Source organism: Triplophysa dalaica, chromosome 3 (assembly GCF_015846415.1).
Source record: "Triplophysa dalaica isolate WHDGS20190420 chromosome 3, ASM1584641v1, whole genome shotgun sequence".
Classification (NCBI taxonomy): Eukaryota; Metazoa; Chordata; class Actinopteri; order Cypriniformes; family Nemacheilidae; genus Triplophysa; species Triplophysa dalaica.
In genome coordinates this window covers 4,818,498-4,843,424 of record NC_079544.1, presented here as the reverse complement: position 1 = coordinate 4,843,424, position 24,927 = coordinate 4,818,498, and the positions used below count along the sequence as shown (strand labels likewise).

Sequence of the window (24,927 nt, the reverse complement as noted above, 5' to 3'; positions counted from 1 at the left end):
TTTAAGTCCTTTAAAGTTTTTAAGAATAACAAGTACGTTTTTACTGGTGTGTTTTATGTCGTAGAATAAAACATGAAAAGACCACAGATTCAGGCATTTGACCAAGAAACCATTCAGAAAACCTACTTTGGGGCAATTGAACCGGAAGGGCTAAATTGCTAACAAATGCTAATACGTCATATCCGCACCATTCTACTAGCATACATTTGGATTAAAAAACTCCATTATTTAGTCGTGCTTTTTTATGAGTGTCCTGAAAAAAATTGGTAAGAGAAATCCTTTATTTTTGGATAAATGAGTCTTAACTAATAGCTAGTTTTCTGACGTGACCGTAGACGGAGAGGAAGAAATAGTTTTGAAATGCTGAAATTATGTTGTCATCATCTCAATACCACAGATGGTTTTATTTTGAAGAACAAGAGAGTGACACCTCTCTGAATGAAGGTGAATCTCCTTGAGGGGATATTGTCCCTCCTTTCAATGTCTTTTGAAAACTTTTTCAATTTCCTTATCACTCCTTTAAAAACAGCATTCAGTTTAGTGCCTACAATTATCTGAATTGCTAACCACAGTTCTTAAAGAAGTCCATGATTATCATCAGCAACAACAGCCTTTATCAGAGACATCTCGAACCAAAAAACAATGTAATGCAACAATTGTAATGCAGGATGTTACATCAGCTCATCAAACGCGAAATTAGGCAATTATGATCCAATTGTTCTTTCCCTGGTTATATTCTTCTATTATAGAGATATGGCTTTCCGTATCATTTGTAGTACCATATTTGCATTGTACATATACAGTATTTGCAGCCCATTGTTTTCACATTTCTTTCATTTTCACTGAAAAGTCATACATTTTACCACATTGATACAGTGTTACATTAAATAAGTAATCTTGGTAATAGATACAGAACCTGCTGTGAGACTGTGTTTCTAATACATGGACAGACATTCTGTGACAGAAAAGAGAAATCCATGTAAAATAAACATGCTGTCGGGCTGTAAATTAGGATATTGGGAAAATGCGCAGTTTCGGGGCTCTGCGGTACTCTCTGTCATATCTAATTGAGAGCTTTCCTAATTGAGTCTTTCCATCATGCTGTCTGATGGGATTCTGTTCTTGTCACCCACTGTAGGCTGCTTTGCATCGCCGTGAGCTCCTGTCAAAGAAAACTTCCCATTATAACAAGAAAAAGACAGAGTCGTCTGAATGACCTGCTCTGACTTCTCTTTTGAACACAGCGTGTGTAAAAATACAGCAATCCGTGCAGTGTCTACAGTTCTGTGTTCTCACTATGCACTGTAATCTTTTCTATTAGAGAAAACAATAGACCGAAAGAACATTTCTCAAATCTTAAGTGTTGAATACAAAAGCAAAAAGGGGAAAGACTTTGCGGAAGCCATTGTTGGAGTGTTGAAAGCTTTGTGATTTCAAGAAAGATGTTGAATTTAAATGCGGTCTGTTGTGGCTAATATTTGTGAAGTGGGTTATGGTATTTTGGGCAAATTTGGATTCCTTATTTTTCCTCTGCCTATTGCGTTTTTGTGTGAGGTTAAATTGGTTGTGCAATATCAGAGCACTTGTGTTGGAATGAGTAGTGAAGTTTGCCATTCAGTCATGTAAGATGCAAGATGGAGGTGGAATTAATGAGCCACCTGCTCCAGGCTCCAGTACCACAATTAAACTGAGAGCAAACCCACCGGCCCCAACAAACACACTGTGACAGGAATATATGACGGCATAACACTGCTCATAGCAAAGTTATTTGTTAATTTAATGACAGTATTCATTGAAATAGGTTTTAATATAGAAATAGATTTGGATGATTTGATGCCAGAATATGGATGAATGGATGGATGAATTTTTCCATACAATTATATTTACTATTTCATTTGGCAGGTAACCGTAGCCTGTTAACTGTCACCCGTTCTGTATACGGGACACCTAAGTTTGCATCAATATTGTACATGTAATTTCTAATCGACTCATGACAAACTATATATCATTGGAAAGGTCTAAGACTCAAGCGTACAGATTTCTGTGGTGTTTTTAAAATACTTTATGTAGGGAGAGTAATTGATTATTTTTTATAAAGAGTGTGCTGAAATGTTTTGGTATCCTTTTGCGACCCGTATTTTTTAATGTATTTTTTAATTAAAGAAATAACATCAACTCTTTTTTTTCAAACGTGACCAACAGTAAGTCTGTATTCCAAAGAAGAGTTACCGCCATTTTAGTTTCAACATGCGTTTTCATGTGTAGGCTCAAAAAGGGCTCCGACAATTACCAGGTTAAAATGCGTCTGATATGGTATCATTTAAATCAATGCAAATATAATATATTAAAAACATTTTTATACATTGATATATTATAAAAGTACTTGACTTAGTTATACCAGTACCGTTCAATTCAAAAGAAGTTCTAAGAGGTTCTCGGACTCTTCTCTGGTTTTCCAATAAACCAGTACGACATACAGTACAGTAAGACTATGACGTGCAGTAAGCAATTTAAGCAATGTAAATATCCCAGTTGGTAGCATCAATACTTTAGTGAGCATAAATAAATCCTAACACTCTTAAATTTACATATATACTAGTTGTAAAAAAAATGTTTCGTCATAGTGTACAGTATATGGACAATGAAGTGTCTGAGTAGCTGTGCCGTGAGGAAAAACAAGAGTGTCAGGGAAGCTGTGCTTGAAGTTTAGACGGCTCGGTTGGTGATACACTAGAAACGGCTTATTTAATTCAAATTCAAATAAATAATATAAAACTACATAAAGCAGTATTATTAACAGACCAAAGTATTACAAATGTGAGTGTAACAAATCTCCATAAAAGGGAAGGAAGGAGGCGGGAACCGGCAAACAATTAAACATTTAATAAAGTAATATAACAGCCGGCGGCCCCTCACGGACGACCGCCGGCGAACAAAACATAATATGAATACGAACATAACACAAGTTCGGTCCCGGTCCTCTCTCATCGACGGTCCGGTCGCTCGTTCCTTTTATATGCTCCCATCTCCTACGTGATTCGAGGCCGGTGTGCGCACAGCTGGCGCTCATTCACAATTACTCACCGGACTCGAACCACGGTCTCGCCCCGCCTACTCTACTACAGTGAGGATTATACATTAAAGCATGGATTCAGACTTTGAATTTTGATGTCAATTCCACTATATTACACACATTTAGTTCAATTAGTTTAATTACATCAAAAGTAACTGTAATTAAATTACAGAAAAAAACAAGAGTAATCCCTAACTTTACATTTTCACGGGAAACGTAATTAAATTACAGTAACTAATTACTTAGTAACTAGTTACACCCAACACTGCCTATATCTAAGGGTTTTCTTAACCATTACTTTTCGTGCAACTGTGCAATGGACTGCAGTCCAGTAATCTGTTTCCAGCAAATACGGTAGTGTCTAGGTTACTTTAGCAAAACAGAGTTTTAGGTGTTGTTACAGTGTACAAAAGTAGATTTTAAAGTCCAGTTGACTGAGCAGTGCTAACATTTTTTTTTTGTTAAGGAGGAAGTTCTCTGCCAGTCCAGTGAACATAGAAAATGTCAGTGGAGATTATTACTCTCTGACCGCGGGCCCAAAGCACAGGTGTCATTCGTACGAGTCATTTTACACTTCAGTCTGGTCCTGGCTTCTCTCGCTGATAAAGGATTAAGGAAGATTTAAAGCACTGGAGGCTTCAGACTAGCTCTCTACTGAATCAGTGAACTGTATCGACACTTCTCGAAGACCATTAATGAAATTACCCAAATCAGAACCTTCAAATGAGAAAATCATTTCCATACAAAATAGCAGATCTCTGTTTTTATGACCTTTTACCATCCTGTTCTCTGATAAACTACAATTTGTCTTTTCTTGCCTACAGTGCTGATCAGAGGTCTGCAGTACTCGAGGAGTTGATGATCTCGCGCTAGCGCCTCAACCGTGATGTGGGGGTGCACGATGGCGTTACAAGGCTTAATAGTGAGCCTGGCTCTTCTGTTCTTTGGGGTTCAAGCTGTTCCTAACCCTACCAGCAAACTAGTGAGGACCACGAGAGTGAGGCGACAGGCTCCAGACGACGGGAGTCTCCCTAGCAACCAGACCCAGCCCATGATCTTCAATCACGTGTACAACATTAACGTACCTCTAGAGTCACTATGCTCCGTAGACCTTGATGCGATAGCCAGCCCCGAAAGCAAAGGTACCGACGGGGGTGACAAAATGCCAACGGAGTACACAGAGGACACAGTGGACTCGGAAAGCCAGGTCACTTTTACTCACCGCATCAATATCCCCAAGCAAGCCTGCGGTTGTCCCGCGACCACCGTCTTTCAACAGTTGGCCAACCGTATAGAGATGCTGGAGAGGGAGGTGTCGATGCTTCGGGTGCAGTGTAGTTCCAGCTGCTGTGGTGAGAGCTCTGTCATGGGTGAGTTTAAGATTATTTTACACATCTAAACGCGATTTTATCTTCTATCATTTTAATTTGATGCGGCTTGATCCAACACATCACCACAGCCTTAGGCTCATATTGTACTGTGTAGACAAAACAAGTGTTCACGGGATGCATCCCGGTCCCTCTGTCTGTTACAATAAGGAGGCAGTGCTAAGTGAAGTAGAAGATATTGTGCAGTGACCCGTAGGGACAAGATAAGCGTGATGGTGGCAGTGTTGTGCTTGTTTAACGTCTCAAAGGTGCACTCGAGTGGATTCACACCTGCAGACCGTGGCAGCGGAGCGGAGCCCCTCCAGGGCTGCTAAAAACAGCCGCAACACTGCAGTAGTAAAGAAGTCATATTAAGCTAAACAAATGAGGTTAGATTGTGAACTAGATTAATTACAGCACTGCTTCTTGAAAGGTCTTATAACCTCAGCCTTTGTAAAACCTAATGTTCAGGTGCAATCCTTGTTCGTTTGTTTGCTGAATCAAACCAGTTGAGCTAATAAGATTGCAAGATATTGCCTCATATATTTTTAATGTGTAATTTTAGTCGATGATGACGAAATACATTTTTTTTTACTGGTTAGAAGGATAGTTCAACCAAAAAGGAAAATTCTGTCATCATTTACACACCTTCAGATTGTTCCAAACTCAAAGGATGATATTTCGAAGAATGACAGGAACCAAACTGACTGCTCCATTGACTCCCATAGGATTTATTTTTTCCACTCTGACCATAAAAGGAGTATGAGATCCTACATTCTTCAAAATATCTTCTTTTGGGTTAAACAGAACAAACAAATTTGTTAACGCTTTATAATAACGGCATGCTATTAAACATAAGTTAATCATTAGTTAACGATTAATTCATCATTTATAAATAATTTTCCATATTAACAGACATTAACAGACAATTAAGCAATTTATCATTTCTAAATTTAAAAATACAAATACAAACCAGTTATTTAAGAGTTGTTAGTGCTTGATCTTTAAGAAAGTGCTTAATAAATTATTATTGAATTTGTTCAATGTACAGTTATTCATCTTATGATGTAGTAAGATATACCCGTTATTCAGTGTGTTAATGAATGTATGCTAAAAAATGCTTTACTACTTAAGTACTCATGTAGTTATAAAACATTTAATACTTGTCAGTTTAGACCAGGTGAGACTCAAGTGAGGGCTATTTATGCTTTGTGCAGGTTTTACAAGGTTTAGGTATTTAGGTATAGGTATTGGGTAGGATTATGGATGCAGAATATGGTCCTGCAGAATATGTGCTGGATAAGTACTAATAAACAGCCAATATGCTCATAATAAGCATGCTAATAAACAACTAGTTAATTGTAAGAATTGCTCCCTATACTGCAATTTTACCGTAAAGATAAGTAAAATAGGCAAGAAAATAAATGTAAGTCAACAAAATTAGTAAGAAAACTAACAAAAAGTAAGAAAATTAAGAACATAAGATAACTGCTTTGGTATAGCAAGAAAGTTTTCTTTTTTTAGTTTCATGGCTGGGTTAAAGTAAATAAAAAAGATGCCAAAATTACATATAAAATCTGTGGCAAAATTCAACTAAATTCTTCATTTCAAACTGACGGGTTCTACAGGTTTTAAAACTACCTGAATGAGTCATATTATATATACCAGTTAACAGTGCCAGCACTGGATTACAGGAGTGTATCACTCTGTTTTGTGTCAAGAATTGCAGTGGGACTATTTGTTAATAACTTCATTCATTTATTAAGACACTGAGAAACTATTACTATATTACTACATAATATACAGTGTTAGGTTAGTAACTCTGAAAAAGTATTTAATTACTAGTTACTAATTACATATTCAATAGTGTCATTAGATTACTGTGCAAATGACTCTCTCAAAATAGTATTTAATTACTAATTACATTCTATATCCTACATCAACCTTCATTAGAATTGACAAAAGGATAGACATGATATCTTATTAAATTCATTCAAATAAATACTCAAATAATAAAAACTACATCAATTATTATTATTAACTGACCGAAGTTTATATGTGAGAACATGTGGGATACAGTAAAGCATACATTTTAAGAGTTAGATTTATAATTTGGATGTCATTTCCACTATTGAATATATTACACAGTCTTTAGTTTAATAACATCAGAAGTAACTGTCATTACATTAGAGAAAAAAGAGGAATCTCTTACTTTACTTTTTCAAGGCAAAATTAATTTAATTGGAGTAACTAACTAGCTACGCCCAACACTGATAGTATATTGTATAAATGTACATTTAAATAGTTTATTAACAATTATTTAACCATTTTAAATGATCTTAGGAAGCAGTGACAACTCTTAAATAACTGGTTTGTATTTGTATTGTTGATTATAAACTGATCAATAATAAAGAATTAAAATGCAGGTTTGTAACAACTTTTTTTGTTTGTTTTAAATGATGTGAAAACACTCCAAAGGAAAGTAAAAAATGTCAGCCTACATCAAGTTACATTAAAATGTGCTCAGAATCACTTTACAAAAATGCTTCTCATGATCTTAAAAATCTTTTAATCTGAAGCTGTATGTTTCAACTACTTTTGTAGATAAAAATATAATTCTGCCAACATATCACTTTCGTTAGAATTTTTTATTTAAAAAAGATTTCATTTTACATTTTATGCATTTTGCAGACGCTTTTATCCAGAGCGACTTACATTGCATTATTCTATGCATTGTATACTTTTACTATGAATTTAGGAACACAAACTGTTCTGGGGGACCTTTGACTACCATTTAAATTTTCCTACTAGGCAGTCAATGATGTCACAGTATTGAAAATTGCTAACATTCTTCCAAATATATTTCTTCTCAGAACAAAGTAATTTAGACAGTCATGAAATGTCATGAGGGTGAGCAGATGATGACAGAATTTTCATTTTTGGGTGAACTATCTTAAGGACACTTGGCGAAACATTACAGAACACAAAGTTGTTGTGTCAAGGCCCAAGAGAATGACTGCAGTATTTAAAATGAACAAAATAATCAAAATATTATATAACAGATAAAATGTGGCACGTATACTTTTTCTGTGCTTGCTGTATTTCAATGCATATTCAAATAAAATGCATATTCCCTGATTTGCTGTAGCTGTCAGCTTTTGCCAGATAACTTTGTCAAATACCGCATAGGCTACCTTATATTTTGAAGGTTTAATTTAACCTAAGGATCATTAAAAGCCAATTTTCTACAAATATGCCGTTCGAACACAACATTTCAGAAGCTTCTGTATTTCAGTGAATTGATTCAGTTAAAGAATATTCACATGAATGCATCTCTGTTTTTGATATTGTTAAATGAGGCAAATATTGTCTCGTAATTGAGAGCTTTTATACCGCATACTTAACAGCTATAATATTCACAGTGTCAAAAATATCTCTTCACTCTTAGGTCGCTTGGATTATGTCCCTCAATGCGGGGGTCACGGCACCTTCAGCATGGAGATCTGTGGATGTGTGTGTGAAGAAGGCTGGACAGGCAAGAACTGCTCAGAACCCCGCTGTCCAGACGACTGCTCCGGACAGGGCATCTGCATCGAAGGCGAGTGCGTGTGTGACCGTAACTTCGGCGGTGAGAACTGTTCAGAACCCAGATGTCCGAGCGACTGCTCCGATAGGGGGTTGTGCATCGACGGCGAGTGTGTTTGTGAAGAAGCCTATGCCGGCGAGGACTGCTCGCAAAGCAGGTGTTTGAACGACTGCTCCGATCAGGGAACCTGCGTGAACGGAACCTGCCAGTGCCGTCCGGGTTTTCTGGGGGAGGACTGTTCGCTCATCTTCTGTGCCAATAACTGCAGCCAGAGAGGGGTGTGCAAGGACGGGTTCTGTTCCTGTCAGGAGGGATACACTGGAGATGACTGCGCTTCAGGTCGGTGTCTAACACTTATAATTGTGCTGTGATGATTTGAGGAGCATTTTTTGTCCTGCATTGTGTTTGGAGGAAAGCAGTAAAAGTGCAAAACACAAGTCACAGTTATCAAGAGAAATGAAGAGTTGGGGAAGCTCCTCCGAAACTTCTTTCCAAGCTACAAGCTACTTAAAGCTGACAGTGTGTACTTTTGGTGACGCTAGATATCAATTGTGACGGGGTAAGAGACACGGCAGACACAGAGCAACGGTGCAAGCAACCCCAGCGGGGAATTTATTAAACAACTTAAAATATGCTGTCCCACAAGGTAACATCCTGGGTGCTCTTAAATCATAATTGGCCAGTCCGTGCTCGTGTATGAAGGTCCTCGTCCCTGCTTCCCTCGCTGTCCTTCCGTTTTCCATTCCGGGGCGAATGGTGACAGCGGTGTTGTCTCTCGACCCAGGACCTCGAGTGATCTTCGCACGCGGCCTTTATGCCCGGCAGCTAATCCAGCGCAGGTGTAGCGCAATCAGCGCTAGCTGCCGGGCTGTTGCCCAGGTGACGCTGATCCCAGGTCAGCTCCGCATCACATTCCCCCCCCCAAGCGTCAACCTGGTCTCCGATCACTCCTGTAGGCGCCTCGGGAAAATCGTAGGGGTGGGTGGGGAAATGGGGCCTAACATCCCAGCCCATGCTTGCTGGTTGAAAGGCCGGCTTAGTGACGGACTGGATCTCCGGCTGGTCCTCGAGTGGGACTCCCGTCCTCGGCAGCGCTCTCGTCCCGCTGAGCCGCTTCCTCTGTCGGCCAGGCAGCTTCATCCGGCAGCTGGGTCGCACTCTGGCAGCTAAGCAGCGCACTTGGGTGACTCTGCAGCACTCTCCGGCAGCTCCATAGCTCGGTCGGGCGGCTAGCAGCAGGCTCTGGCGGCTGGACAGCTCTGTCGGGCAGCTAAGTAGCGCTTCCTGTCGGCTCGTCCGCTCCTTCTGCCCTCGGGATCGTCCCTTGGTTCGGCGCCATCGATCTCTCGGCCTCTCTCCTCTTCTTCGTCCCTGGGTTCCTCCCTCTTGGGCGGTCGAGTTAGAGGGCGTGTCCGTCCGGTCCGAGACCCAGGAAGTACGAGGATTATTATAGCCTTTCCCTACCGGTCTCCTTCCTTCAGTTGCCCGCATTCTCCACCAATTGTGACGGGGTAAGAGACACGGCAGACACAGAGCAACGGTGCAAGCAACCCCAGCGGGGAATTTATTAAACAACTTAAAATATACTGTCCCACAAGGTAACATCCTGGGTGCTCTTAAATCATAATTGGCCAGTCCGTGCTCGTGTATGAAGGTCCTCGTCCCTGCTTCCCTCGCTGTCCTTCCGTTTTCCATTCCGGGGCGAATGGTGACAGCGGTGTTGTCTCTCGACCCAGGACCTCGAGTGATCTTCGCACGCGGCCTTTATGCCCGGCAGCTAATCCAGCGCAGGTGTAGCGCAATCAGCGCTAGCTGCCGGGCTGTTGCCCAGGTGACGCTGATCCCAGGTCAGCTCCGCGTCACATCAGTAAATGCTATTGATACTGTGACCCTATAGAACAGGGATTCTCAACCGTTCTCACTTCAAGGCCTCGTATTCAACAATATTCAAAATCCCCCCTCCCGCTCACAAAAACTCAAGATTTCTACCCAATGAAATATCTCAGAGCTTGACATTAAAGCAACACTTTGTAGTTTATCGACCTAAAAATAATGTTTCTACAGTAGAACAACTCTTAACCGGACACATTCTACTGTTGCTGCTACCTGAGCAGCCTTATAGCGGCTACAAGCACACTCTTTGTAAGTTTTTGGGTCAGTACACACAGCCAACCCATCCCCGTGCGAAAGAGTACCACATGGTTTCCAAGCAACGTTTCTGCACTCGTCAGTTTAATCAGCTTAGTAAATAAATTCACGTGTATTGCGCTGCCCACAGGGAAGCTTATACAGCGACATTATTTACGACACTGGTAACAGACAATTGCACTTATCAACCACACGGGGAGCAGTGAGCAATAGCTCTATAATGTTGCTTTAACTGGAAAAGTGTTTATTCAATATAAAAACGAACAAAAAAAACAGAAATATCTTGGTTTTAAGTTGTTTTTAATGTAATTCAATGCTCATTTGGATCACAAAGCCAGTCTTAAGTAGGATGGAAACATTTTTAGTAAAAGACAAAAATACATTGTATGGGTCAAATTGATCGATTTTTCTTTTATGCCCAAAATCATTAGGATATTTTGTAAATGTCCTAGCATTTATATATAAAATTTTTATTTTTGTGAGTGGATGGCCTGCTGCAGTGTCCCTGATTAACAACATTAAAGGCAATTTTCTCAATATTTTGATATTTTTGCACTCTCAGATTCTTGAGTTTTAAACGGTTGTATTTTAGCCACATATTGTCTTATTCTAACAACTCAAAAATCAATAGAAAGCATATTTATTCAGCTTTCAGATTATGTACAGATCTCAACTTCGAAAAATTGACCCATAAGACTGGTTTTGTTGTACAGGTACACATTTGGTATCATTTTTAATTATTGGTCATCATGAGGCCCCCTTGGAAGTCAGCTGGAGGCTTTAATACTGCATACTTAACAGCTATAATATTTATAAATGTGTTTAAATTTCACAGTGTCAAAAATATCTCTTCACTTTTAGGTCGTTTGGATTATGTCCCTAAATTCCCTGTTGAGAACCAGAGCCCTAGAGCATTTATTGGACACACAAAAAACTTTATAGTAGTCGCCAAAAGTAATGCTTAAATGTCCATCAAGAATTGATGGATTCTTGGAATCATATGAGAATGATCCCACAAGAATAAAAAATATGATTGTCAATGCTGGGTTTCCATCCAAATGTGATGCCAATCTTTTCAAAGTTTGCAACAAAAAAGTTATTCCAGATATGGCGGTGATATTGGGAATCTACTTACAGTAAATAAAACAAGTCCTAGAAGCTGGAAAGAGAAAATCTGCTGAAATAACTGATTAGTCAGGATTTATTGTTCACTGTGTAGACGTCAGATCTGTAAAACACGTTTCAATTTCCCTTAATTTCGCTTCAACTGTTTTTCACACTTTTCAACTGTTTTTAGTGTTTCCATCACTCATTTCTTATGCGATAATTCAAAATTTGCATTAAACAGGGTGACGAAAACATAGAAAATGTATGCTTTATTTCATTTGCGTTTTCAAATAAAAAACAAATATTGATATTTGCCTTTTTTGTCGAATACGTTTTTTTGCCATTTTTTACCACATTAACACAATACATTACAAACGCCATATTTTAATAGGCTGTGTATATAAAACAAGCTGAGAAGCATTTAGAAACGCACATGAAATGGTATATATTGAATTTAGTTGCACAGCACAAAAACAACTTACAATTCCACATTTTAAAAAGTTTTGAAACAATGTAACCCTGATAGTAATGTCATTTTTTACTTATTGTAACTGTAATCTGATTTTTTTATTTTTATTTTATGAAACTGTAATGGATTATAGTTAGCACATTTTTGTATCCTGATGTATCCTTACATGTAATCAGTTACTCCCCAAATATGTCCCCCATCCTTACTTCACTTTTGGGCACTACTGTATTTTAATGATATATATAATGACTTTATTTAGTAGTTAACAATAAATCGTACATGTGTTCTGTGATGTCACACATGGTAGGGTTTAAGCGAAATGCAGATAAACAAACTGTCTTATTGTACTAAATCTGAGGCAGATAACAAATCCTCGCTGAAACAGAAGACCTATAAACATTTCCGCACACACAACAGATGCTAAACCCCAAAGTAGACCCCCCACTCCTTCAGTCGTGGCTGTAAAATTGGTGACAGCTCACAGCGTAACACCATTCATTTGTCAAAAGTCACATTCACTGGGGAAGATGTGCCATATTAACCAGGCCTGAGCCATTTTTCCATCACGCTTACCCAGGTTCACAGCTAGTTCACAGAAAAGGCTGGAGAAACCCCACATCGCTCAAGATAGCTGTCATCTCATGAGCGGGAAGGGAAAATCATATTACCAACTCACTTCTCATGCTCTCATTTTCTGATAGACCGAGTAGAGGCAAAATTGCTTATTTCATTGCAATTAGGAGAAAATTGTTGGGTGGTGTGTGCAAGAGGTGAAAAAATACGGCGAGAGGATTCTCAATTATTACTCACTACACAGCTACTGAAGATTCTGTTCTCTTTGGTCTTTATACTATCAAGGGAATGAATTAGGATAGGACTTTTCTCTTAGTTACTCTATCCTATTTTCTCGTTTCATTAGGCCAATGAAATTGTGCGTTTCGCAAACAGTTAGTGATGAAATAAACGGGACTTCCAGTGGATTCAAGGTATCCTGGATATTTTTTTAGTTGTACATGCACACCCGCTGGATGTTGAACCCAAAACCTTGGTGTTGCTAGGGCCCAGCTCTACTACCTTATTACTAGATTCAATAAAAGGAAGGAAGGAGGCGGGAACCGGCAAACATTTAAATAAAGTTTAATCAAAATAAACAAACAATAACACGGAAGTAAAATGGCACCTGAAGGTCGACTGCCGGCCACAAGAACATAAATACAAACGTAAAACACATGTCCGGGCCCGGTCCTCTCTCGTCAGCAGGCCCGTCATTCGTACTCTTATGCTCCCGATTTCCTCCGTGAGATATTTGTTCACACAGCTCATTCCAACTATCACTCACGCCACCAAAGTTTTTACATATACAGTGCAGTTGTCCTATTTTTTTGTAAAACGTCAAATTTAATCAAATAACTAAACATACAAGCAAATTGCAGAAATGAAGCCTTTTAGTTAACTGTAATGTTCCTTTTACATTTCAATCAGAAATGTCATGACTTAGTAACTATTTTACAAGGTTTGAATCCAAACAATCTCAGTCATTTCAATGTAAATTCCTCTGTTGATCCGAGTACACTTACCAAACTGAATATGAATTCAGTATGCATAGGAAAATGTTTTTGACTGGCTTGAACAAAGATATGAAAATTAACAAGATACGTCACTGCCATTGAAGTGAATGGGGAGCAACGCAACCCTCAATATGGCCGCCCTAGCGAAGCTTTGCACATGCGTAGTAAAAATAATGTTTATATGAGCAATTTGATCCTAGGAAACAAACGTGGTACATTTTACATCATTTTTAAACGTTGTTTTTAAATATGTTGTTTAATTGGGATTTTAGCCGGCGATTGTAGAAATATCAGAATTCCCATTCACGTCTTGTTTGAATTACGTAATAACTGCCCTTACAGTTGCAAAGATGGCACTTCCCTAACAGACTTTGGCTTGAATAGGAAGTTATGTTGTGCAATACGTACTGTAAGAAGAAAGCTTATTTTCGTTTACTAAAATGAAAACTTTGAAAGCTTCTCTGTTCATTGAAATACAATAAAATATTGACCTTAAAATTATGGGATTACCTTAAATTTAAAGCACAAAACTAAAATAAACAAAAACTTAAATAAAACTAAAATATGACTGAATTAGTATTATATAGCAACATAAAAAATAAACAAATAAATTATAAAAAGACAAAAGCATATACCAAAATTGTTAAAACTTTAACTACAATTTACATAAAAACTAAATATCTAAATATAAAAGCTGATTTAAAATGTTAATAAAACTAAAATCAAAACTATAATACTATCAATCTACTGCGCCTGTTTTATATTAAATTATAATCGTTTTTAAATGTTTGTGTATCATTTAAACAAATTTAAGTTGTGTATTAGCCAGAATATCTCCAATATTCTGTGTTTACAAATGAGCTATAAATAAGAATAACAAATTATTAGCAATAGAGAAATGACATTTCAGAAAAACAAATGTCAGAAATTGTCATCAGTAATGGAATAATTACTATTTATTATTTACCATATCATTTTTATATCAAATCTTGAATTGAATTGCATGAAATCTGTCAGCACCCAAGTTTGATTGCCATTATCTTTGAGTGACATTTCCTGGAAGAAATCATGAATAATGAGGCATTTGATTGATTCTTCCCTTTAGGCGCTATGTATCGCCCCTTCTTTCTGCATTCCTGCTCCTTAAAAATGAAAGGGAAGCTGAAAACGTACTGAGAAAAGGCACAGATGCTGAAGTGATAAATTCTGCTAAGTGAGCACCTTGGGACATTTTTCTCTACTTTGAGAGGTCTGTGGTTGAGGCGGAGCAGAAGGAACACCAATCTGTCCCGTTCGTGTGGAAGGAGCTGAATTGCTTCCTCAAGTCCTCAGTGGTTCCCTAGGGGCCACTTAGAGCCAGTCCTATGAGCCCACTATCACACAAAAGTCTCATGTGTTCTGGTGACCCGGGTTGTTTCTTAGTCTCATGGGTATTCTGGATGGGATTCTCCAAACTCTTTAGCAAGTAGCAAGTATGTTTTCCGACGTCTTTAAATTTAGTTTATACAGGAGCCTCAATGTCACATTTTAATGGATTACTTCTTTTTTTTGTGGAATATTGTTGTGGAACAGTTGTATGTGATTTAAAATAAGATTCAATCAGATTCAAAAATGTATTTCAGCATTTTGATTGAATTAGTAGTGGGATCGAAGTGTTTTTTCATTTTATAGGAGATTAAGAATTAGTGCATCTCATACACAATGCACATTAGTGAACTAGGGCTGTCTTGGATCAATTTTGGCTCCATATTTCTCTTTATTGAAAATTTTGCTTTATCATTTTTACCCCAGCTCGTGCTCTCCAGTCAATAAAAAAATAACCACAATTACGAGTCTACTGTAAAATTAGTTCAGTATGTTCTTAAATAATCTCAAAATATGTATTTATTAAAACACACTTGTAATAAATCAGAAAAAATTCAATGTGTATTCCTAATGATGCCAAGTAAGTATTAAATAATTGTTGTTTGTTTATGCAATATTTCCTGGATGAAATAAAATTTGAAAATTCTATTGATAAATTGCAAATCAAACACAATATTTCACTGGTGCCTAGCCAGCTGGTGGCGCCCTGACCAACCAGAATTGCTGTGTCCGAACATATTCATTTTTGCTAATTCTTTTTTATACAGTTTATTTAATAAGGCATGTTATATGTTGTGAATATTGAATGACCTCTTTCAAACACAGTAAACTATGGGCATGATACAAATAAAACACAATACAGGAATTTCATTTTTCTTGTCTGCGGCAGAGATAATGCATTGTAGCATAATGTCATGATGGACACAAAGAAATCCATCATTTCTGTTAAAAGCTTATACTTATACTGAATATTGACGGCACTATCACAAATAATAAAAATAATAGCAAATTATAATATATAATATGTAATATAATACAGAATTGGTTGAAGTGTGATGTCTATGGGGACATTCCGAGAAGATACTGGACAAAAGTTGCAACAACTAAATTAATTTTGAAGCTGTGGAATCAGCTGTTAACATATATAAATATACAATTAACCCTTCCGTACTGAAAATGCTTCATGTGAGTTCATAAAAATTTGAATCACAATATTTATGTCCACTAGACTGATCTATTTCATGTTCTTTCATATTAATGTAATGTTCTCTCGATTTATCTTGTTACACAGTGATACCTCCTATGAATCTGCGAGTTCGAGGGGTGTCAGAGAACACGGTTGATCTGGAGTGGGAGGGGTCTATGATCCTCACCGACTTTCTCATCACTTATGCCCCCACAACCCCTGGTGGAGTCCAACTAGAGATCAGAGTCCCCGGAAAAGTTACCAACACCACCATTAAAGGCTTGGAGCCGGGCCTGGAGTACAACATCAACGTGTACGCTGTCATCGACAACATCATCAGCGCCCCTATGAACACCATAGTCTCCACCTGTGAGTGCACTTCTCTGCCGAGAGCTCTTTTATTCAAGTTAGCATCAGATCATGTATTTTTCAAGAGATTGTCTGAACACTTGGCACAGATGTCTGACTCGACTGTTTCATTGTACTGTAGGTGCACCATTACACAAATGCAACACTGGGTTGATAAAGTTGCATGAGAGGTTCAGCACTATTTCTCACTTCTCATTTTTCATATCGCCTCTTCAGATGAGCAACTGGCTGTCTTTGCCAACAGGATATGATTAGACACCTACCACCTGCTGGGTAGCAGTGCCAGATTGGCAAAATGCTAGAGGGCCTTTCATATATACTCACTGTCTGTCAGCCGTAAGCTGTATGCGTCCGACCAGAATAGAACACATCCTAACTAATTGTCCATTATTTGTGAAATGCCAATTGGGCATTCTGCAACATAATTACCACAAAGTACCATTGACTATCCTTCTGTTTCATGCATTTGTGCAGGTAGAGGTAATAACGATAATCTAAATTTAATGTTTTACAAAGATTTCTTAAAGAAAATGGATGGATGGATGGATGGCTAGATGGATAGATCAGTTAAAAATCAAAGTATGCAAGTATGTAGGATGGACGGACGGAAAGACAGACAGAAAGTGCAGTTAAAAATATTCAAGTATTTAGGATTGATGGATACTGGAGTTAAAAAATAGTCAAAGTATGCAAGTATGTAGGATGGATGGATAGACAGACAGACACAGTGCAGTAAACAAATAATCAGTGGGTGCTTCTCAATTCTTATTTGTTCACATCCTCATTTCCTTTCCTCGCTTCCTTTCTTTGCGTCTTAACTCAACTCAAAATTATTTATATAGCTCTTTTTAAAATGTTCATTGTTACAAAGCAGCTGTGCCTGAGACATATTGACCTTAAGCAAATCAACTAAAGTTATATACCTGTAAAAACAACGAAAAGGTGAAAACACAAAAGACACACATACTTACACCCATCGGCATAGACACACACACACACGGACGGACGCACAGACAAGCACGAATGCACACACAGTGAAAGCACACATTAAAGATAAAGGAGAGAGAAACACAGGTCAAATATTAAACGGACTATAAATTCCTAAATGCAATATTAATTATGTAAAACTTTAAAGTTTGAATCCTAAAGCAGCCTGCCCCCGGCCAGGCAAACAGTACAAAAACTATACCCAAACGGTGGCAAAGAACCCAAAACTCCAAAAGAGAAAAAAAAACTCAGGAGAACCCAGGCCCAACCAGGGGATCCCAGTTCCCCTCTGGCAAAAGCTGCTGCCTCTACACAAGCTCGACAGTGCTTGCATAACAAGGCTAAATAAAAAATAAATACATTTACTAATAAGGTAAATTATAGATTTAAGATTATCATTAATAATCTAACAGCATTTTAAATTTTGTAGTCTTAGCTCCACGCCTTAAGGATGCAAGGGAAGGGAACAAGGAAAAGAAGCGAGGACGAAGGATTTGAAAGAAGTGAAATCGCTCCCTAGTATCACTTCATAGCGTCGTCAATTAATGATTACTGTACACATTGCACATTGTAAATAAATTAAAATAAAGTTAATCAAATACTTTAGGCAGATTTCATATTCATAATATTTCATTTCATAATCCCCACTACAATAAAATAATTTTAAAACATAAAAAATTTAATTAAGGTATGTCAAATACATGTTATACATAAATATTAACTATATTAATATATGAACTAAATTAATTTTAATGATACTGTCTGAAATAGGTATACATTTAAGAAAAGCGTAATTATCAAATGTATGCATGTTTGAATATGATCTAAAGATGTGAAGATTTGCAGTGGGAGGAGAATAATATGCGCGTCAGGTTTAGTGGATAAAACACTTCCGCAAAGGAAACACATGTGTATCCTCGCTCATGACTCCTCAGAAAGCCTCCTTGATCCTCGCCTCCTCCTGGTATTATAAGAGAATTGGGACGTCCTTAAAGATGGCTGTGCTCCATCGGTTTCCGGGTCATAGGACGAAGGACGAAGGAGCGAGGAAATGAGGAGGCATATCAAGAAGAACCCAAAGTATTTAGGATGTATGGATTGCATTCCATTTTCTACCGCTTATCCAAACTACCTCGGGTCACGTGGAGCCTGCGCCTATCTCAGGAGTGATCGGGCATCAAGGCAGGATACACCCTGGATGGAGAGCCAACCCATCGCAGGGCACACTCACTCACTCATTCACTCACGCACTCACACCCTACGGACAATTTTTTCCAGAGATGCCAATCAACCTACCATGCATGTCTTTGGACCAGGGGAGGAAACCGGAGTACCCGGAGGAAACCCCCGAGGCACGGGAAGAACATGCAAACTCCACACACACAAGTCGGAAGCGGGAATCGAACCCCCAACCCTGGAGGTGTGAGGCGAACGTGCTAACCACCGTGCCCCCAGGATTGATGGATACAGGAGTTAAAAAATAGTCAAAGTATGCGAGTATGTAGGATGGACAGTCAGACAGTGAAGTCAAAACATAGTCAGAGTATGCAAGTATGGATGGGTGGATAGTGCAGTTAAAATAGTCAAAGTATGCATAAAAGTATGCAAGATATTTAAAAGTGAGACATAAAGCATTTTCAAAGCATGGTTACATTTTGAAGAAATAAAACCAGAATACATGCCCACAAAGTAAACAACTTTGCATCATCTGTCTCACTGTATCGTTTTTCTTTCTTTTTTAGGAAAGCAATGTAAGCAAAGATCTGTCTTAGTTTCTGAGAAAATGTTGATTTATTGAACACACGCAGGATGAAGGCCAATAATGCATCAATCTCTACCTTTTAGATCTCTCGAATCCAGACGGTTTACTCTTCAAATCCATCACCGAGACATCCGTGGAGGTTCAGTGGCAACCCTTAGACTACTTGTTTGATGGTTGGGAAATAAGCTTCATTCCCAAGGTAAGGCTTTCTTTAGTAGGTCACACTTCAATTGAATTTGCCCCTGCTGCAGCTCCTGGCACAACAACACAAAGCGGCTGGAATCTCTTAAGCATTTGGTGCTTCAGCATCCAGAATATTCAACATTCACGGCAACTGACAGGGCATCGAAATCTAACGTTTTGACAGACAAATTTAATTGAAGCCAAAGTTTTAAATGTCTGCCAGGTGCCTCCATTTCAAAGTGTCCATGTATGAAAGAGAATTTTACACCATGACTAAAAAAACACGCTACATCCAGGCAAGAAATCTTCTCGCAAATCCCCTCTGAAATGCTCCATCTGGACGAAACATTCTCACCATGTACATGTTATCATCTCCCAGAAACAAGACAAAATGTCCAGCTCCTCTTTACCCACAATATACAGAGCTTGTAGTCAGTGTCTCATTAGGAGACAGCAGTGGGATGCATCGCTTTATGCAAAGCAGCATGTCTTCTGTGCGGCATACCTGTCATGTCACATCGAGGTGAAGCATCTCTCCCCCTACATATAATAAACACCCATCACAGCCCCTGAGGTATTTCTTTTGTTGCTATTGTTACTATTAGAACCAGCCTTCGAGTCTATAAGCATAATGTTCTCATCTACCAAGAAGAACGAGGATACGAGAATCGTATTGTACAGCTTTTAATAGAAACTGAAAAGGGGGGATTATGGGGTTTGCTTAATGGTATTCGGCTCGTAAGGATGAACACACAATGATTTTCATCCCGCCTGCGGAAGATTAGGTGTACATGCAAGTATGAGAGACTGATGCAGTAATAACTGTACATTTAAAGGGCTGGTTCACCCCAAATTGAGAAAAATCATTCTTTTTTCAGCCCTATGTCATTTTAAAGCTTTCTTCTGCAGAACACGGAAGGAGATATTTTGAAGAATGTTGGTTCAACAACACTTCCATCGTTTGGAGACAAAACTACAGACATTTCTCAAAATATCTTCTTTTGTGTCATACATGTTTAGTAGATTCTGAATTTTTATCCTTTATAAGTAGAAGTGTTTCAACATACATTTTGTTTCTAAGCGCTCTTCAACTCTCTTCAGCTCACCTGTGCCGAGGATACGAAAGCGTGATTTTCAGAAAGACTTGTTGACAGATGTTTCTTTGGAGGGATGCAAAGTGAATGTAAAAAAGGAGGGGGCGGCGAGGTCATCGGGCACTTCAGTCTTTCCTGGTTGAGAGGGTCTGCTAAGAGCACAGAGTACGAGAGCAAACCACGCCGTGCCACTGGGGAAATCATATTAGAAGTGGAAGTCTCAGCCTCTGTGGATTTAATACTAAAAAGCATAAGAGCCATTCCGATTCTCCACAATATCGTAATGGATGTGATGGCAGGGACAAGTGAGTTGATGGGAAAAGAACAAAAGAAAAAAGCACAAAGAGGCATTTTAGAAGAGCCAGAAATTGAGCTTACCTCTAAAAAACATCGATACTCAATGTTGCTTGATTTCATAAGTATTCAAGAGAAGGTCAGGTGATGTCTCGAGGGCTGCCGCATCATACTCACATAGCTCTGCTAAGCCGACCGGTAGAAAAAATGGACTCATTTAATACATCAAACATCTGGCGAAATGCATCTAAGCTTCTTTTTCACACAGTCGACTGCCCGCTGAAAACAATCTCTGTTGATTTAGGCTAAACGCTGTTTGTAGCTGCGTGCATGAAGGCGTTCGGTATTATGGAGATTGATATTTTCGCATGTGTTTGTACTAAACTGAGTGTATGTGACAGGACAACGATGGAGGGATGACAGCACAGTTACCCAGCACCATCACATCCTTCCACCAAACAGGACTGAAGCCTGGGGAGGAATACACCATCAACCTGGTGGCATTGAAAGACCAGGGCAGGAGCCAGCCTGTAACTGCAACTGTTGTCACAGGTAAGCATGGTTCTGACTTATTTTTACTAGGTTTATGTCTCTGGAAGGCGCTTTTATTCAATTCAATTCAATTAAATGTTATTTATATAGCTCTTTTCACAATGTGTCCAAAGCAGCTTTACAGGAGAAATAGTGAAAAACACTGAAAATCTCAAACACAGCAAAGCGCATGTTGTTTATAGAACAAGGAAGATAATTTTAGCAAATAATATCTAATACATGCGGTCTCCCGGTGAGCAAGCCAGCCAACAATAGTCCGTGGCGAGGAACCCAAACTCCAATGAAAGATAAATGGGGAGAATAAAAAACCTCAGAGATAACCAATCTCAGCCGGGAGGGCCAGATCTCCTCTGTTGTGTCAAGGCTGCACTCAGTGACTTTAATTAAAAGTTACTGAATTAATGTTTATGAAGAATAGGGAGAGTTTATTTTAACTATTGCGATTTCTGCCGGGGACACAATACACAAATTTCGAAGTTGTGGGGAAACTGATCTTCTTTCGATGCATGACAATCTGAGACCATCTAGGATTTAGTTGCGTTTTTGAACACATTACATTGCATTATAACCACAGGGGGTCAGACATTACACAATTTTCAATAGTAAAAATCACAGACAACTCTGTCTAGGCCATAAACCAGGTTGCACAACCTAACACTCTGAAAGTTGGGCTGTCACGATAAAAGATTTTCAACACACAATTATAAAATCTTATTATGTTATAATATTGTTTTTGTCCTCTATTTTATCAATGAATCACTCTTAATATACAAATGTAGGGAGGCAGAGAGAGATGGAGAGTTTGGCTCTTAAAGCAAAGTTTTAACTGTTGCTGAATTGTTTACAGTATTATGATATCTGAGGCATTAATGCAATATCGATAACCACAGGTTTTTCATATTACAGTTATTGTCAATATCCACGCAGTGTTAAGGAATACAAGAAATAACGTAAAAAACACTTGTGAGACAATATATACAGTATCTTCCTTTGCATGTGCGCCGATGGAGTGTTCAGTGGTTGCGGTGACACAGACAGCAAGGACTTTCTGCAGAGAGATGTGTTCGCCAGACCTTTCCCCTGGTCCATTATTTTGCTCCTTCAATGACTTTAGGTCATTGGAAATGTAATTTTCAGTCAAAACAGTTCACCGTGCGGGATTATGAAACACAGACAGGTCCAAATATTTATTTAGCATGCAAAATATCTCACAGGCGTCCGTGCCGCATCAGCGATTGTCTCAGATTGTGTCTTTGATAATGCACACCGCGCAATTGTCACTCGCATGAATAAGCACCAATTTCCTCTGATTTCAGGCATTTTTCTGCAATTTTTACAAATCTGTTGGCAAATGGAATATGGACTAAAATCGTGCGGTGTGTACATAGCATTACAGTAGATTTGAGTTTTACATTTGGCAAGTATGTGTATCTTATGCACGTCCCAGAACAACCAACCCTCTAAATGCCATATTGCCATCAATATATAAGTCCTACTGACTGTTTGAAAGACCAGTCGATGCTGAAAGATCGATGCTGCTGGGTTTTAAAACGCATGCTTTTGGATAGTAATTCATTCTCTGGACGAAGGACAAGGATTTTGTTCTCTGTAATTTGACAAGCCTGGAAATGTTTTGTTGTTTTCCAACATGATGTTAAACCAACACTGGACATGTCCACATATCAAACATTTACACAGCAACGGGCCTTCAGAATAACGTTTGCTAATTTGTTTTCCGTCCTCGAACTCTTTTATGTTCCCTCTGGTCTGTAATGAATATTAATGCGGTGTAAGAATACCAGAGGGAAGTTTCTTTTACACTTACAGAGAGGAATGCAGAGCTCATGGTTGGGTGAATTCAGTGAACTCGACAAGAAAGTGTTTGTAGATGCTCTCTGTGTGGAAGAACAGAAACCATCATTAATGGAGACATAAAAGCTCCCAGACATATGTTCGGATGCACGGAGGAGAGAGACCCAGCTCATCATTGCTTCCCGTGCACAGAGAAGATGAAAGAGAACAATGCGAAGTGCTTTTCCCTTCAGGTGATCCCTCAGCCAGATGAGTCACCAGAAGCTCTTTTGTAGCTGGAGTTGACAAGTTGGAAGTGGCTTCAACAGTGATTTCCTCCACCCATCTGCCATGTCCTGTTGATGTTTTCCCTGTCCCTCGCTGAAATGCAAGTTGTGTCGGTGTGAGGACGAACAGAGGGCTCACATCCAAACTATACTATGAATGCAGTCATTTTACTGTTAGCTGACAGAGCGTTGTCAGTATGAAACAGAATTGCGAAGGAGCCTGACAGGACATGCGGAGAAAGTTACAGTCACACACACGGAGAGAGAGGTGTAAACACAGATCTTTCAATGGGTGCGCGAGAGGAAGGCATAAACCGCGGGGAGGTGTCAGAACGCTTCGGCTAATGGAAAATGTCACCATGATGAATGGGTCAGTCTGCCAGCAATTATGCACTTAATGTAAACTTCACCCAAGAATTTCTCTTCTGTCACTTACAGACAGCGGGATTAGATTCAATTGAACCTTTCCACAACCATTCAAATTGCGTGTCGGCAGTGAAAATGCCATTAATTTACACGGGTCTCAGCGTCGAGCATAATTAAAGAGGCGTTAATTATGCATGCCTTTCTATTAATATTGCACATGTCCACTGGAGATACCTTATTGGATAAAAAAAGGCAAATTCAATGCGTTTAATTATTAATCTACGCTAAGATTTATCTTTCCCTTGAGATGGTCTGGAAAGACTCGGTTTCGTTAAGCATAAGCTCAGTGCCTGGAGTTAAAAACTCGCCTCGCTGTAATCGTGCTTAAGCGCTAAAAATGCAGCAATTTTAGAAAAAAATAACCAGCAATCAACACCAAGTCTCTGCTGTCGGTGTGCATCGAATCAATTGAAGAAATCACTCGACTTAACGTTCACACATTTTCTCATTTACTCTCGGTTGGTTTTGTCTAGTTGTAAAATAATAGAGTGAGATTGGTGTCCTGTGAATGAAACAGGGAAGAGTTTGAAATGTGAATCAGGCATCAGTGATATCCTTTGAAAGTTAAATGTGTTTTGCATGGTCTCACCTGTTCCAATTAGCAGCACTTTATACATCCCGGCGGAAGGAGATGGAGGTCAGGGATAGCTTGAACCTTTGAGGTCAAAAGCACAAGAGATCTTCATCTTCTTCCACAACACCTGTTTCCCAGGCATATGGTCATGTTGCCCTAAATACAGAAGCAGGTTAATTAATCACAAAACTAGTTAGTGTCTTATTTAAGTAGACATCTATTGTACGATTTCTATTGTGTGTGAAGAGGTTGGGGGGGTCCGGGTCCCCCCATAAGGAAATGAAAATAGACTTGGGTGTCCTTCAGATATTTTCTTTTACTAATAATAATTGGAAATCAAAAATTTGTGAAGATTGGATACAATAACTATTGTGCATGCATTATTTACAATAATTGAGTCTTAAAAATGCTTAGAAAGAAAAAATCGGGGTGTTGCGACCCCCTGTGCCCTCTCCAGGCCTTTCTTTGCCCGTGCACAGGCATGGATGAAGTTGAAGTTAAAATGTTTAGAATGTAGAAAAAATGTAGTGTAAAAATGGTCACCTTTAAAATCTCAAGCAAAGTCATGATTCAGTCCAACAAAGCTCAACTTCATTTAAGATACTATTCCTGTATCTTTGGCTTTTGCCACTACAGTAAGTTTTGACCCTGTACATCTGCCCTGAAGATATTTTAATGATCCAGTCAATAATGGGAAGACGCAGCTACATAAAGTCCAATTTTGCCATTATATCTTCAG

At 38.8% G+C, this 24,927-nt stretch overlaps 1 protein-coding gene across 2 annotated transcripts in view; it reads left to right on the top strand.

The window, feature by feature from the left end:
- tnr (tenascin R (restrictin, janusin)) overlaps positions 1 to 24,927 on the top strand; it is a 132,704-nt gene that overhangs the window by 74,961 nt on the left and 32,816 nt on the right. For both annotated transcript variants that reach the window (XM_056744207.1, XM_056744206.1), the window contains 5 exons: positions 3,898 to 4,443; positions 7,889 to 8,365; positions 15,975 to 16,238; positions 19,071 to 19,186; positions 20,960 to 21,110. In XM_056744207.1, the coding sequence (XP_056600185.1) occupies positions 3,960 to 4,443; positions 7,889 to 8,365; positions 15,975 to 16,238; positions 19,071 to 19,186; positions 20,960 to 21,110 (1,492 nt within the window). In that variant the 5' untranslated portion in view covers positions 3,898 to 3,959. The remainder of the gene's footprint in view (positions 1 to 3,897; positions 4,444 to 7,888; positions 8,366 to 15,974; positions 16,239 to 19,070; positions 19,187 to 20,959; positions 21,111 to 24,927) is intronic.